This window comes from Parasteatoda tepidariorum, chromosome 12 (genome assembly GCF_982258835.1).
Source record: "Parasteatoda tepidariorum strain Cologne lab strain chromosome 12, Ptep-v5.0, whole genome shotgun sequence".
In the NCBI taxonomy this organism is placed as follows: Eukaryota; Metazoa; Arthropoda; class Arachnida; order Araneae; family Theridiidae; genus Parasteatoda; species Parasteatoda tepidariorum.
Genome location: NC_141766.1, coordinates 62,724,900 through 62,742,634, shown reverse-complemented (window position 1 = coordinate 62,742,634; position 17,735 = coordinate 62,724,900). Strand labels below are relative to the sequence as shown.

Below are 17,735 nucleotides of genomic sequence, written 5' to 3'. Positions count from 1 at the left end.
TTTCTTTTTTTTTCATAAGAGGGAATGTTTATCACTCCAAGTAAGAGAGAATTCACGTGTATGATGTGAAAAATTCTAGATCAAATTACGGTAAAAAGCATCGGTACTCAGGATATCGGCATCCATTTTTACCGCAAAATTTTACGAAAAACAAATCTGATATTTTGTATTTTTCGTAATAATATTTACATTAAAATTACTTAATCACTGTAATTAAATAAATGTTACTGCAAAAATTACGGTATAGAATTTTGCAGTAAATTGTATTTAACTTTAAATGGATGTTGCACTCATGATACCAGTATTTTTTGCCGATACTTTTAGCAGGTACCAGAAATTTGATCCTTTTTTTTTTTTTTTTTTTTTTTTTTAAATTTATCTGAATGAGTTTTGTTCTTATACTGTAAAAAATTTCAGAAACTAATTTTGACTCGACAGAAATGTTTCCGGTTCAGAGAACTTCATTTAATAGCATGTTTCCGATCAATCCGGAAACATTTCTTTCGTTTTCAAAAGTATGAAACTGAATCGCTTTTAAGCCGTTTCAGTTTCCGAAATACTCAAAAACGTTTGTAAAGCTTACATGCGCCGTTTTAGCCTCATATTTTCAGAAATGTTTAGATATATTTTTTCTTTTTTCTTTCTTTTTCAGTGCAAACGTATTTGAGTGAAAAAGGACGCTAAAAATTATTGCAACTACTCAAGTTTCACCAATCTATTTCTGGAAAATATTTACAAAAGTCTTACAACAATCTTAAAGTCCAATAGTTAACAATTTACAGTTATTATTTATACTATCAATTTCTCCGACAATAAATTGTATTTGTATTATTTGTTCAAATTTTTAGCAGATCTCTTAGCTTTACATTTTCGACGTAAATATAGTTTGGCCTTGCATTCGTGTAAGTCGAGACTCAAAGACAAAATCAATAAAGCAACAAATCCTAATTTGGAAAGAAAGATGAAAGCTAATCTTCTTAAAATTATAAACTTTTAGTGCATTTTTTAGCGACATTTCGTGATGTTCGTTGTTGCGTGGTTCAAACAATTGATGTTTGAAACGAAAGGGTCCAGAAAAAAGTTCCTTTGATTCAGTGAAATTATTTAAATTGGAACGCTTTGCTCGATAAATCTGTTACAAAATATCATTAACTACTGGTTTTCTATTTATCTTGCCTTGTTACAAAATTCCTTTCTTTTGTTCTTTTAATTTATCAATGAGTTTAAATCTTATATTTTCCAAAAAAATGTTTTGTGCAAATTTTAAGCTTAATTTGGTCAATATTCAAAATTTAAAAGACATTTTATATAATTTCAATTAATTTAGTATCCACTAAATAAATTGAAATTACGTTAATTTTAAATTAAAAATGATAACTATTAATTTCACTCAAATGGTGAAAAAATTTGTTCTGTAAATAATTATAGAATTCTTATTGAAAAATAAAGTAATGAAGTAGTAAGGCTTAAGTTACTTTGCCTTTTTAATTAAAATATATTTAAACTACATTTTACCAAACTACATTTAAACTACATGCTACCAAGTTTACTCACTTTGTAGTTATGCGTTTTTCTATGAAATTTATCTTACATTAAATAGCATTTTTTTAAAGAGAAAAAAAAATGCTACTTTATTTAAGATATAAAAAAGAGTTAACAATGACACGAACTCCAATAAATACGTAAATATAAAGTTTATTTTTATTGATAGGAATTTATAGAATGTTTTAAATTTTTGGGCAACTAATAACACAATCGGGAAAATTAAAACAATACAGTTAATATCGCTGTAGCCGCAGTAATATAGGATTTTTAAAATGTTAAATCGCAGAAAGAAGTTTAAAGTAATGTACACCGAGGAAAAAAAGTAAAGACAAAACTACCAGAATATGGTAAAATTTGATAATTTTATCATGATACGTTAGAGCATGGCATGAAAACGACTTATTCAATCAATCTAACTTTACAGTTTCTATTTTTAACTAAATGTACTTTAATATAAACTATAGTTTTGAATACTGGAATTTTCTATAAACCATATGAACGGAAAAATTATCAAATGACTGGTTCAAACATCGTATATTTTAGTTTCATTGACAAAAACTATGTTATTATTTTTTTAACAGGAATGTTCTTCCCATTTAGTACGGTAATTTTTTCAGAAATTTTTTTCTCCGTGTATAATTGTTTTTCTCTACATAGTGTGAAAACAAAAGTGCTTTTGCTAGTCGCTGTATTGATAAATACTTAATAAATTTATAGCATTTTATGCCTTATATGTGACATTTTACATATTACTGCTCTGTATTAATAGGGTTTATGTGTCTCTCTGCAAATTAGTATGATTTACTTATATTTCAAATGCAACTATTCAGTAACAGAGATGATGGTTTTGAACAATTTAATTTTAGTCGTTAAAAATGTTATTATAAGTTTTTCTAAATTCATTATTTTTAATCCAAGAAAAAATATTGCTGTCAAATATTACTGAATTATAGTTTAACTTGATAGATCTGTGGTGTATTTATCTGAACACAACACTCACTGTAGTTACTGTCTTCGCATTGGAGTAGCACTACTAAAGATTCACTCCGATTGGTTAGGTGAAGCCGCCCATCTTACACTTGTATCATACTAATGTCAGTTTAAAAGATAGTCATTGGTTAGATTTCCTGTTCTGCTAAATCTTTATCTGGATATTTTTTAGACGTACTGAAGAAAATTGTTTAAATGTAGTTTTTGGGAAAAACATTTTTGTAATTCTAAATTAAATTAAATGTAGTTTTATTTTGTTACAATTATTGAAAATTACAAATCTTTTAAATTTAGATTTTATAAATTACACTTTTTAAAAAATATTTAGAAAAAATGGAGATAATGTTATTTATTTTTACTCATGTTTATAAAAAAAGTCAAAGAAACTAAGTGGCCGTAAAAATTATTGTTACTTAAAATTAATCAGCTAATACAAAGTAATTATTTATTTTTTATTGTTTCTATTATGTGGGTTCTTTTAAGTATAATTAGTAATTGATGTTTTTTTTTTTTTTCGAAGCTGAAATTGTTATAATGATATTTATGGCTTTAGAAGATTCAAATATAAGTCGGAAAAAAAAATTTAAAAGATTTTATTAAATTTACAGGTAGAAAATTGTTTATTTGTAAGAACCAATTAAAGTTTGTTTAAATAGCATAATGTATACACTGTTTTAATAAAAATCTGATGTATTTAAAATATTTACTTACAAAAACGAGTTTCGCCCATACTTTCGCTATAGTTCTGAAATAAGCACTTACTTAAATCTTCTAATTTAAATCTGAAACTTTTAAAGTTATAATGTAAGTATTCTAAAATATATTTTATATAAATGAATTAAATTCAATTTTTTTTATAAGCAAAAACTACTTAGAATACACAGAATTCCCTTAAAAAAATAAAAAAAATTCATTTAATTCTCAAACATATACTGTAATAAGCTATCTGATGTTTTGTGTTTTAGTGCTGATTTCCGATTATTCACGTTACATTTTTTTATTAATTAATAATTATTGTAGTAAATAAATATTTTCTACATTTATTTTTTTTTTTTGGAACAAGAACAGATATTTAGAAACTGGAATTTTGAGACTATCTAGTTGTTGTCAGTTTATTAATCTAATATTGATTATTTCTGTTTTATTATTATATACATTGAGTTTTTATGCAAAAAGTGAGAGTACATTTATTTCTTACACAAATAGTTTAGTAAACTAACTGATATATTGGATATTTGTGATTTATGTATATTATTCAAATTGATAATTTTATTTATAGATTTATCCACACTAATTTCTTATACAAAAATAAAGATTACATTTGTTTTTCACTCAAATAATGTATAACTAAACTAATAAAACTAAATGAATTTTTAACTGTTCTCACTAATCCACGGAGAATGCTTATAATTTCTTGTTCGTTAAAAATCCTTTTTTTTAAAAAATACCTCTTCCAAAATTAACTAAATTCACGAATTTGAAAAAATGTAGTCAGGTTTAGATATTTTTTTCTAACTATTACTAATTATTTTTAATTTTATTACTATATGCTTAGATTGTTTTAACATAATTAGTGTATAATTATTTCTTAAACAAATAATTTACTGAACTTACTGATATATTGAGTATTTGCGATTTATGTAAATTTATTCTTATTAAAAATTTTATTTACTCTGATTTTTTTATACAAAAAGAAAAATTACATTTATTTTTTACTAAATAATCTGCAAAACTAACTGAATTTTAAAGTGGTTATAATAATCCATATGTTTTTTGTTGTGTTCTACTCGTTTAAAATATTCTTTTAAAATTTCCATCTCTAAAATAAATTAAATTCATTAATTAAAAAATTCTAGGGTGCAATCGAGGTTTATTATGCATAACATATATATTTTGTAATATTATTATTTTACATTATTAATATTCGATGTTCTGTATTGTTTAATAATAACAAACACATGTCTTGGGGACTTGTAAATGTGCAATTTATTCATTCAGAACAAACTGTGTATGCATTTCCAGTAAATAATTCGGTAGTCAATCGAACTGAAAAAAAAATGACACTTAGTAAATAAATGACATTAAATGCCTTATCCACAATCTGTTTATTTTTAATTTTTCTCAATGAATTATAACATATTTTCCAATTTTGGCAAAAGGTTAAATTATCATATTAGCACTTTTTTCTCAAAATTTAAAATTATAGGGTGGGCTTGCCTGCAGTAAACACCTATGTAAAATTTTACTGGCATTATAAGATCACAGTCTTTTTTGCACCGCGTATTTATCTAATATACAAAATACATACTAGGTGCAAAATATAAAAATGTTTCAAGCATTTCTAATTATCGTGGAAAATTTTTCGCTTTTTTAAATAACAACATACATTACAGAAATTGTACATTAATTACAGGAGAGCAAATTCAAAAAATTTGTATAATTAACTAATAGTAAACTTATTGCATTTTTTTTCTTCAAGTAAATAAACAATATCCTTCTACGCCGAACGATTAGATAATATCACAAAGTCGATTCCATATTACACATCATTGTTCGTATATGGCCCAAACTGTATCAACTTTTTTTTTTATAAAATCCTTTTTTTTTTTCTTCAATTAAGTCTTGGAATGATATTTTTATATTAAATAAAATAATAAAAAAAAACGGGAACAATAAATTCAACACCACAGTAAGATCAACAACAACAACATAATTCTTTGACAACGTGAAATAAAACGTACTTAAATTACACATGCATCGCAGGAAAAAAAAACAAATGAAAAACTGAGCAGTATTAGTTTAATTACATGAATAAAAACACTTCGTAGACACAATTTTGTGTCTTTAACCGAAGTTTCAACAACTGATAATACTAGTTCAGTTTCATTCAAAACTCAAAAGACAAGATTTTGTACGAATCCTGTGCAGAAAGCTGCGCATAACGCACCTTATCGATGATGTATGAACGACTGTCGATTAAAACACTGAAATTATTCTATACATAGAAATCACTAGTATGAACTTTAAAACATCATATATAATATCCTTCAATGTAATTCGTTTAATGTAATGGCAGGAAACTGACGTATACTCTAAAGTGTATTAACAATGCAGATTATGAATCATATCTGAAGATTCCCATCAAAATACTTCCTTTCAAAAAGAAATGAACCACAAGTCTTTCCTTTGGTGTAAAAAGTAGGCATGTTTAGATCAGGGCAAGTCCGGCTCATCCGGCTAAGAACTGTTTTCTCACTGGACGACACGTCAATCGGAGGGTAAGAGTGTAAATTGAAATGATAAAGGTAATTGAAAAAGAGCGTATGACAAATTCATGCAAGATAAATCTTCAAATAAAATAAAATTTTGTTAAATTTGAATATTAAAACTGTAAAAATTTTGATCACATGTGAGATCTGGACTCTCAGGAAACAAAAAAAGAAATTTAAAAAAAAGAACAATATTTGAAAGAAATCTTTTGCACCCAATTTAAATTAATGTTTTACTAAATTATCAGGGAATAAGCATAAATTGTTATCAGATTAATTAAGCAGTTTTCAAGTGCAAGTAGGAGTTTAATAAAATTTCCCTCGCATTTTAAAAATTTTAGAACTTTTTTCTTGCAAAATTTTTTAATAAATTTACTGTCATTAAAAAAATTAATGCTGCAAAGTCTTACAAATTTCCCTTTTAAAAATGAAAAGTGTAATTTTCGAAATGAGGAGTTTTACAGTTTTATGTTTTTACAGGAATAATTATCTTTTATAAGCAAATGTAAATTTAATAAAAAATTATACATGAACTTTGGCCATTAACAAATAATATTGACTAACAAGCAATATATTTGAAATAAAAATGTAATTAAAATGCTTTTTAATATAGCTAAAAGTGTGGAAGTTGTCTGAACTTTTTCTGAAACGGATAAGAAGCATGATTAAAGAGCGATTTTAACAGTTTTCATCTGTGCATTTTCCTTTTTCAGTCAAGATAATATTGATAAAAAAGCAAGCAACTTACAAATTAAATAAAACAAGTTACAGAATCAATTACCGTTATTTTTTTAAACAATGCATTTTACACTGAGAAAAAAAAAGTATGGTCAGAACTACCTGAATATAGGGAAATTTATCGTGTTTCTGGCTCTATAAGAAGCTCGATAATTTTCAATGAAACGTTTTTGTGAAATTAGCAATAAAATATGGTTTTGCATTATGTAAAAGAATTCGGTATTTTTTATCACGAAACCTTAGAGTATGGCGTAAAAACCATTTATTCGGTTAAATTTATTTGACAGTTTTTTTACTTTTTACTAAATGTTAGGTAATAAGAACTGTAGTTTTGAAAACCAAAATTTCCGATAAACCGTTACCATACGAGCAGAAAAATTGCAAAATGAATATTTTAAATACCTTATATTTTGGTTTTAGTAACTAAAATTATCGTTTATTTTAACAGAAACGTCATTATCATACATTTTTTTTTCTCCGTGTATATTTGATTGTTTTTCTTGCACAATTTCAGTCGTTGCTTCTTTTAGTGAGCGTAAATTATCCTGGCTCAAATTAAAACCAATAACTTACGGCTTAAATCAAATTTCTTTGTTTTGTAGGTAAACTTTCTCAACTTTTAGTCAAAAAAAAAAAAAAAAAAAGAAGAAAAAAACATTTCCCATAATTGATATCTTTAAAACAATTGTCATTCATGCGCAATCCAAATGGAGGGATTTTTTGTTAAGCGTGTCTAGATTTACTCACGTTGCTTTTAATGGGAGTCCACTGCTGACTTAAAAAGGAAATTCTTTGCATGCGAGAAAGCAATTTTCGTAGGGTGTATTTTCATGTTTCTTATCAAAGCAGGTGATATTTGAAATGATAAGATCGAATGATCTTTCAGATGTGATTGATGAAATTTTGTGATCTTGGTTTGACGATACAAGTTGCGATCAGAATCTATAAGCAGACAGTTGGAAACGCCAGTTTTGTTCAATGATCACCAAAATAAAGCTTCTTTTTTTCGGGAAAGTTGCGCTTGAAAAATATCATTTTCATAAGAACGCGTTGTAAGTTAAATTCTTTAAATTCTGTATTTCTGAATTTCTAAACGTCTCGAAATATTTTTTTTTTTTTTTGAAATAAGAATAACGCGTTTATGAAACATAATCATAAATAGGAATTATATTGTGCACAACTTTTGTTGTTCTTTGAATTTTATTCACGGGGAAGCAAATTGTGGTAAAATTAACCTATTTTATGGCAATGACATTTCTGGCAATAAAAAAATTATAGTCCTGGCAATAAAACCAGAAAATTTGGTATTTATAAACCATTTATATTGTAATATTTTCGTTTATATGGCAATGATTCACCGGAAATTCTGGTTTTTAATTTAACAAAATAAACGTTTTTTTTAAGAAATCATGATAAATTACCACATTTTGTTACGATTACAAAATTTTATCACCTATTACAACACTATATTTTATGGTTAATTTAATCAAAAATCATTAACTGAGCATTTTGGTTCTCCCATTGAGCCAGAAACACGGTAAATTAAACCATATTCTGGTAATTTTGACCATACTTTCTTCTCAGTGTAGTTTATGCGAAGAATTATATAACGTGAATAGAAGAGGAAGGTGGATGTTGTAAATTATTGTATTAGCTTAAGTTCATTATGAAGTGTGATTTTGAAAGATGGGAATATTATATGTAGAAAATTGCTTTTATAGTGAAGATAGTTGGTGCTTTTAAAGTGATAATAAGTTAGAGATCAAATTGATAATCTACATCTTCATTTTAATTATTATTATTTTATTGTAGTTTTTATTTCCTCAAAACAAAGTAATTTCCGAATTTTATTTATTTATTTTCGAATTTATAGGGAAGGTTTTTTGGAATATGATGCTTGTTTACTAAATAAATACAAAAATTGCTACTAATACTTACTGCTGCTTTACTAAATAAATACTTTTAAAAAAGATAAATTTAGAATTTGATCTATATAATCGCATTGCTATTGCACTTTAAAAAAAAAAAAATATTATGAATTTCTTTCTAAATTGCTCAACAAACTAAATTGCCATGTAAAATATAGTTTTCCACACTAATCAATATAACTATATTCAGAACTACAAAAAGAATTTTTAACTATTTAACAAATATACTTTGCAACAAATTATTAATAATGTTTTATGCAGAAATGTATATTTTATTCCTAAATGGTTTTATACCACAGTTTTAAATTATTATAATATTATATATTGTTTATTATTGCGTATGCTAATGACAAATAAGTCATCATAGAAAATCCGATAAATTTTTTTCTATGTAAATGCTTTCTTGCAATATTAAAGAAATAGGAGCTTTACATTTTTTACAAATAATTATAATTTTGAAAAGTATTTTTATTAAAAAATATATTTACATTTTCTTACTACAACATGCGATTATAAATTCAGTATTTATTTTCTCCTCATTTATTGTACACTTTTTGCAGCTGTAGCAATGTCGATTGTAAATGGACTGTTGCTTAAAGTAATAAATACTTTTTCCCCTTTTTTGTAGTAAAGGAAAGTTAATGATGTAATTATAAAATTTAAAGAAACATAAAATGAAATATTAAATAAATCTAAATGTTAAGATATTTTATCATAATTAAGTATTGTTTCATAATTACATTATATTACAATCATTTCGATTATTAAATTTAGCTCAATGGAGATCTTTAACAGGTCACGTGGTTTTAGCCCAACCATTTGACATAATTAATGATTCAAAGACGTGTCATGAATTTCATAAGCTTACAGCTAAATTGTTCACGCACTGTTTAGCTGAAATTGATTACTGTTTATTGAATTCGAACTTATCTGGATTCTCAAAATTAATTCTTATTTTTATTTCTTCTTCTTTTAGGATTTATAACGGAGATAAATTGGTTATTGATGAATGATGGTACACAGAAATAGCTTAACTAGTCTCTCAGTTGTAATTTATAATTACAGTTTAACAATGAATAATATTTATCTGGTCTGCCAATACCGTAATTTTAAAAAATCTTCAAATAGCAAAATAAATATTGGAAACGAATTTCAAAATTCAATTTTTAAAACTTACATTACAAGGCTTTGGAATATTTTCTGTTACAGTTGAACAAGGACTATTTTTAAATTATTATTGCTTCAAGTTTTAAATAACGAGAAATATTTAATTACAAAACCTTTACAAATATACATATATATATATATATATTTATTAAAAACGTAATGCATTATTCATTCTTTAAAGCCTACATTTATTTTAAGTTAAGTATTTACTATATTTTAAATTATAGTTTGATAGGATATAGTAATTATATTATTTGTCCTACAATTTAAAGCAATAAGAAAGACTCTCTGATAAATGGAATAAAACTAAGAGCCAATTAAAAAAATTATTTTCTTAAGATTTTCGTTAATTTGCTACTTTTGTTACTAGCATAAATGAAGTTCATTTATTATTTTTCCTTATGACACTTGTAGATATAAAATCCTGTTCTGACGTTTTCAAATTTTTAAGCTTTTTTAACCTGATAAATTCATGCATTTTAAAAAATTTAAAGATTTTAATTATAACTGAATGGAATTATAAATGATTACAGTTAAGCAAAGTATTTCTGGGCTAAATAATATTGATTCGGAAAAACATCTGCAAAAGATTTTTTTTAATCTAATAATAGAAATAAAATTTATTAACGAATTTATAAGATACTAATACGAAATAATAAGGAAATAAAAAATTATAGTAGTGGAATATTTTAAAAAAGACCTTGGTGAGTGTGAAAAAATTTTTTTTTCTCTTTTTTAAACTTTGTTTGTTGAAACACGATAATTATAAGAGTATCCAGCAAAATTATAGAGCAAAGAGAAAATTTCTCTCAGGAGAAGAAAAAATCTTCGAATTATATACGAGAGAAAAATTATCAACGCTTTCATGCGCTTGGACGGCCTAAACCTGATCTACCAGAGTTAGACTCTGTTGATTATTTCTCGATTTTTGTATGTTGCTCCGCCTGATGCCAGAAACGAGTAAAATTGTGAACTTTGAAAGTCCTTGTCTTAATCAAAAGTAAAGGGTATAAATCCATCTGACGTCATTCAAAAAGCGAGACATTAGCGGCTCAGAGACAAGGACGCCGCGACGCCGCGTCTTCAAGAGGGAACGGATGGTTGGAACTGGGATGTTGGCAGAATTCCAGGGAGCTTCCATCATCCAGTTAAGGTTCATGTCAGACACTGGCGCAGTTTAAACTCCCATCATTTTCTCGCCCCCTTCCAGCTTCATCCCCCCTTACCAGCTTTCCATAAAGGAATCGTTGAAGGTTTTCCAACCCGATCGAATCTCGCCGTTGGGAGACCATTTTTCTTGAAGCAAGCAACATTGTCAGAGCCTTGTCGCGTCCTTATGAAGCGCTTTCTCAGATTTTTCAATTCAATTTTCCTTCAGAAGGGAAACAAAAAATGATAAAAAATATATCTATGGATCGAGAAAGGGGAAGAAAAAGCGAAACGATCATCTTCAGGATTGCTTTCGATTGGGAGCATTAAGAAAACGTCAACGACCAATTAGATGGTACTTAACATTCTCAAAGATCGAGACTGAAAGAGCGAAAAGCTTAATTTTTCATTTCCGGAACTACCGCATTTGTAACAGTTGTTGGATTTGGTCAGTGAGGAACATTTGTTAGACACTTTACTTCTCATTAATAAGGAAATTACTTTCTATTTTAAACATTTGAGTAAATTGATTAACTAATTCACTACAATGATTCCACTATTAGACTAGCTATTATTCAATTGCTTAATATAGGGATCACTTGGTGGTCACAGTGTGCAATTAGTTTATCTTTACATTATTAATTACAATAAAGTTATAAAATTGTATTATATTAAGAAGATTTGAATAATAATTATTAATATTTTAATTTTATACCAAAAAAGGGAAACGATTTAAAAACGTATTTGTAGTTCCCCCAAAAAAGAGGAAAAATAGGCAATGATTCTCAAAATTAATTTCGTTTGGAAGCACTTAATTGTCAAAAAACATTTAGCTGGTGACTGATTAGAATTGAACCATCCAAACGATCTATTTCCAAAATTAAAACTTTAACGATTGTTGTATTTGTTTATGCCTTACTTCTTATTATTAAAAACTTGCTTCATTTATAACTTAATTGAATGTAATGACATCACAATTTTCATGATTTTTCTTTTTAATTCTGGGAAATTAATTTTTGTCGTTATTTTGTCGATTTTATATTTACCGTACTAATCAGATCAGAATTTATATCGATAATTCAGGTCGATAAGATGTTACATACCCTCTAGTTTGCGAAGGTTTCGCTAAATACCAACTAGTTCGTAAATGATAAATTCCATCAAACTTCTTTTTAAATAATTTAGAGGGTAAACTTTATTTAAGATTCGGCATGAGAAGGATATTTTTTTTCTGTAGTAACAGTGTATAGTATAGTGTATCATGAGCACTTTTCTGAATTTGGTCAATAGAAATGTAAGACATTTGATAGGTTCTTTACATTTTAATTACGTTCTCCTTTAAAAATTTAAGAGGGAGAAAAAAAAAGGACTCCAAGGGCTAAAATTAAATTTAATTAAAACATTCATTATTCGTCCACTGATTTTGTCACTGTAGTAGATTGTAATTACTTTTCAAAATCCAAATTACACTAATATTATTCAAAAACAGACATATATATTTTAAATGTTTCAGTAGTTTGCATAATAGTTACTAAAATGAAAGCCTTTCCATTAAAATCCAAATTTTGGAACAAATTTAAAATAAAATCTTAAAAAAATCTTCGCTAAAAAAATTTAAATCATTATTATTTTTTTAAAAAAAATAATGAATGCCTTAACATATGAAAAATAATGTGCATGGGTATGTGAAAGCGCAAATCAAGTTCTTAATCTTGCTTGGTATTCTAATTATTACAACAATTTTTATGTAAATTAAGTTAATTCTTTAAACACTTTAACGTAAATAATTTATTTTCAGGTTTAATTATCAAACTAAATAAAAATATATTATTCCTGATCATTGATGTAAATATCAACAGTTTTGGGTAAAGTAGCATTATTTGTTTTATTATAAAAAGGTTTACGAAAAAATTGTTACTCGCTTACAAATATATTTTTAAGAAAAAAAAAAAAAAAAAAAAAAAGGACTGCAACCTAAAAATTTGCATGAATTTGTCAAATGCACTCAACAATTTTACGTAACAATAAAAATAACAATATAATCAACAATATTTATAAAACAAACAAAACATTTCAGGAAAAGGCATAAAAATGACTCTGCTCAGCAAGTACAACAATCAGTACAGAGTACACACATATAAATACCCCTGAGACAGTTATTAAAGCAGAGTTTAAATACTTACTTAAATAACAAGGTAGCAGTTGCAATGAATTTATAAGTAATTCGATGAAAAACAAATGATTATTTAATGCGCATACAATTATTTCACTATTTGAACTTTAATTCTTTCAGATGAATCATGGGAAATGTAAATTATGATGTAACAATTGTAAAACGTGTAACTGATTGCAACTTTTTTTTCCCTTGCCACATGCAGTGCTTTAAGAAAAATAATTCAAAGTCATTAAAACATCTTTCTTTTGGTACATGCCTGAAATAACTTATATTTGCCTCACAAATATTCCAAATTTTGCTGGCACCTGACAGTTTTTAGATTCATGATTTTTAGTGATGCCTTGTAAGAAAAGAAATGACACGAATCATGTTATTTAATCCAGCATGGTTTTCATCTTATAACCTTTTTCATGATGTCCCTTTATGTTGTACGAAACTAGACGAATGTACTTTCTGCAATAACTCACCACAATTTTTTGAGCGATTAAATGCAGAATTGAAAGTGTCGTTCGTACAAAAGTAGTGGACGTTAACGAAGGGGAAGGTTGATCCAACTGTACACTTCTAGATGAACAGGCAGTAATAAGATTTGCATGTGTATCCATGCTGATGAAATTATTTCCAAAATTGAACGAACAAACTGTACACTCGCAAATATGGTATCTCACTTAGCCTTAGGATGATGGGTGCATCTTAAAGGATGATAACTGAACAGAGGATATTTTACTCTGCGAATCATTAATAACACTTTTATCATAGGCTGTTAGCCTTTTCTTTTCTTAGTGAAATACATTTTTCGGAAAAAAAAAAAACAAAAAAAAAATGTCAAGATTGTCACCGGTAATATATAAGCTCACAACACACTCAGATAATTGGCCCAAGGTTGAATCTCAAAAGATTTGAACCACAATATTGTTAACATTTGAAGCAATCTTAATAGCTGAACTATGTTTCTGTTCAAATTGAGCAATAATATTAGATAATTCTTTGTTAGAAGAATTATTTTCTAAATAATATGGTTTCAGGTTACGAAAATGTGAAAGCAAAGGTTTCATCACATTTGGTTGATATTATGGACCAATGTTATCAACGTATGGTTTGTTCAATGCATAAATTTTAGTTGGATCACTGTTATATAAATTTTAGTGCAGATTGAATAATAACAATTGATCCTCGGAATGGTGTTATACTGAACTAAAGTGACATTTCTCCTTTTTCACACATGATTACGCAAATTAAGCAAATTCATGATATTGTTAGGAAAAATTTGAATCATATCATTTGAAATAACAACATTATGGCGCATCCTTGAACCAATTAGAGTGAGATAATGAACTTTCTTTCCAATCAAACTGAATTTAATTATTTATGATAAACACGCTGTTCAAAGTGTTTTCCGCATTTTAACAATTCAGTAATCTGTGTCAAAGAGTTACCGATCTAATTATAGTAATTTATTATTTCATTAAAAAAAAGTTATAAAAAGGAGATTTAAAATTCTCTAACTCTCCTCTAAAATTGAAATCATGTCTTTTTTAATACTTGATAAACGCATTTGCTTATTTGCTTTCATAATTCGATCAATTTAAAACATTTCACTATAAAACTGAAACATCTGATGGGTCAATAAATAAAATGTCGCTTAATATGATTAAAGAGGGAAATTAACATTATTGTTTTAGAGCAAATATGACAGGTACTAATTATCTATTCAAAATACCAATTTTCCTTGTCAGCATGTGAAAAATATGTTTAATAATGAAATTTAAATAAAAAATTAAGTTATGAATTTATATATTATAAATCTCATAATTATACATTTTTGTGCATTTATATACATAGATTGAGTTGGAATATAAATTAAAAATATTAATATAAATATATTTCTAAGAATTTTTTGCCACTACATTGAAGAACGACAGTAGCCACAAACTCTCCCAGATAACATTTCCGCTTCTAATCTCATAATTAAATTCAAGGTGAGTGCGTTTTAACTTTGAACTAAACGTGTCTATCAGGAAAGAAGCTATTGTTTGACATCTGTAATAATCATTTCTACATACAACATTTTAACTCACACTTTTTGAAGAAGAAAAAAAGTGTAAGTTATTATTCGAAATAAAGGCTAATTTTCTGCCAACAAAGAAATTGCTTTGGAAAGACATTATTTAAAGAAAAATGAAAATAAGAAAGATAGTTTAAAAAATGAATACTTTTCTGCTATTTGGAAGATGAAAAATTGATCACTATTAAAACGTAAAAATATATGTTTCCATTAAAAAGTGAGAAATATTTTCAATATTTAATTTTATATAGTTTAATTATTCTTTAAAAGAAAATATTAAAAAAAAAATTATTTTAGATTCATAAATTAGAAATTTATGTCAGTTTATTAAAGAAAAAAAAACTAAACCTTGGGGGAAAATATAAAGTCATTGCTCATTTGTATTAAAATTTTCAGTTTAAAATGAAAGCAATGCATTTTTGAAAAATCATTCAAATTAAAAAGTATCTTGTCACGTTGAATAGTGTGCCATTAATTCACAATACATAATGATGAAGTAAAATTCTAGTGATTATTGAAGGACATTTTAATCAACGCAGTCTGCATACATTTAGCAATTCTTCATTTTAATTTGCATATATTTCAGAACTAAATATCGTTTTTTGAGCAGAGTTCTTTTTTAGTTTTGTTGTTGATGTGGATATTTTAGAATAACAAACAAAAATAATTACAAATGTTGTATAGTATGCAAAATCCTTTTAATCTTAAGATACCCTGTTTGCTATATATTCTGCATATTTATACAAACAAAAATTTTAATAATATCCCTTGATGTGCGTTTTTCAACTACATCACCCATCAGCTTTATTTTGTATTGCACTAATTGTATAGTTTAATAAAACTTTAAAAGGAACATTATCACTACTCGAACCTTTAAGATGCACCCGAAATTGAACTAATTTTCCAAAAAAAAAAGGAAATTATGATAATCATCAGTCTCGAGCACATAATTCGATTGATCTCTTTTTAAGGCATGTTAACATCTCAAATCCAATGTGAATTCACATATATTCGTGTCTATATATTTGCGCAATCGTCTAGTCTTGTCCGCAGAGAGCTTTTCATACATTTTTACAAGTTCTGTTTACATTTATATTGTTCTGGAATGTTAGAAAGTACAAACACGCACACACGAAAAAAATTGTGGACTTAACACTTGATCATCACAGTTCTGTTAGTCCATAATCGGTCTTAGTGTCCACCCCAAGAGAGTTTGGTTGAGAATGAGGTGATGGACCAACCATATGATTGGTCGCTTGAGGGGGTGGTACCACTGGTTGCAACATTGGTGGTTGCGATTGAGGATTGGATAACCTATTTGCATTTTGTTGGTCCGGATTGTTGTTGTTATTATTATTGTTGTTGCTGGCGTTATTATTGTTGTTGTTATTGTTATTCGCGTTATTTGGATTTTTCTTCTTGACGTTCTTCGTATTTGGTAACTTATTATCTTTTTTCCATTTCATCCTTCGATTCTGAAACCAAATCTTGATCTGCCTTTCAGAGAGGCATAACGCGTGAGCAATCTCTATTCTTCTTCGCCGAGTTAGGTATCTGTTGAAATGGAATTCTTTTTCCAATTCTAGGATCTGGTGTCGAGTATAGGCTGTCCTTTGCCTTTTAGGTTCTACTCCAGGGAAATTTCCATTGGCAGCAACTGTAAAAATGAAAAAAAATGTTAGAAAAATTCGACAAAAATATTTTATTAGAATAAGGGCCTAAATAAAAAAGTTTTTCACCTTTGGAACAAATAGATTGTTTTCAATAAAATGTCAAAATATCATACAAAAGTATTTTTACATCAGTTATATATTTTAAGTTAAAAAATTAGTTTTAAATACTAAATTTTATTTAAAGAGTGGCAAATGCTTGAACCAAGTTTGAATGAGCAGAAATACATAATTCATCCTGTACTGTAAAAAATTCTGAATAAAATTAAGGTATAAAGTACCGGCACTTTGGGTGCATATAACATAAATCTCTTTCACCATAAAATCCATTTTTACTGTAAAATATTATGCCGTAATTTTTACAGTAATATTTGTTTAATTAGAGTGATTTGGTGGTTTTAAGGTAAGTATTACAGTAAAAATTACGGTGTATCAGATTTTAGTACCGCAACATGGAGTTTACGGAAAAAAATGCCACCCGGAGTTTTTGGTACTTTTTACAGTAATTTCATCCAGATTATTTTACAGTGAAGACCAGCAAGATTATTTTCAATTAGATGGCAAAAATTTATGTAACCATATATTTTTGCATCAAATATAAACCTTTTTATATTAAAAAATGCGTAGCAAGATTACTAATTTTAAATAAAAATGTTATTAAGTCAAATATTGCTGTTTACTCAAATTCGATATTTAATTATCAAATTTGAAGCCGTTTTTCAATGAATCTATTAAAATAATTTCGAAAAGAATTCATACATTTTTATTCGTCCTAACCATTATTTAACTGGCTGAAAAAGGAAACAGAAATTGAATTATAAAATGTAAGTATTTGCTCATGAAAAGTATTTAAAGTATTACAAATGTTATTTTGATCCCAAAAAGTTCCTAATAATGAGCAATACATCAATCAGAATCAAGTGAGTTTAATCTTAGTGATCATAATGATATATAGTATAAAGGGAAAAAAGAAATTTTAAATTTCTTTTAGAAATGACAAATACAATCCAAGTAATAATTTCGTCTGAATAATTGGTG

The 17,735-nt window shown here is 26.7% G+C and overlaps 1 protein-coding gene and 1 long non-coding RNA gene across 13 annotated transcripts in view; one reads left to right on the top strand and one right to left on the bottom strand.

The window, feature by feature from the left end:
• LOC107444121 (uncharacterized) overlaps nucleotides 1–17,735 on the top strand; it is a 244,955-nt gene that overhangs the window by 77,658 nt on the left and 149,562 nt on the right. The gene's annotated exons all lie outside the window — the stretch shown is intronic.
• Nucleotides 4,622–17,735, bottom strand: part of LOC107444120 (homeobox protein Hox-D4a) — a 232,196-nt gene continuing 219,082 nt past the window's right edge. For 2 of the 4 annotated variants that reach the window (XM_043039819.3, XM_016058199.5), the window contains one exon: nucleotides 4,622–16,684. In XM_043039819.3, the coding sequence (XP_042895753.1) occupies nucleotides 16,191–16,684 (494 nt within the window). In that variant the 3' untranslated portion in view covers nucleotides 4,622–16,190. The remainder of the gene's footprint in view (nucleotides 16,685–17,735) is intronic. The other 2 variants (XR_015431000.1, XR_015431001.1) reach the window with 2 other exon arrangements.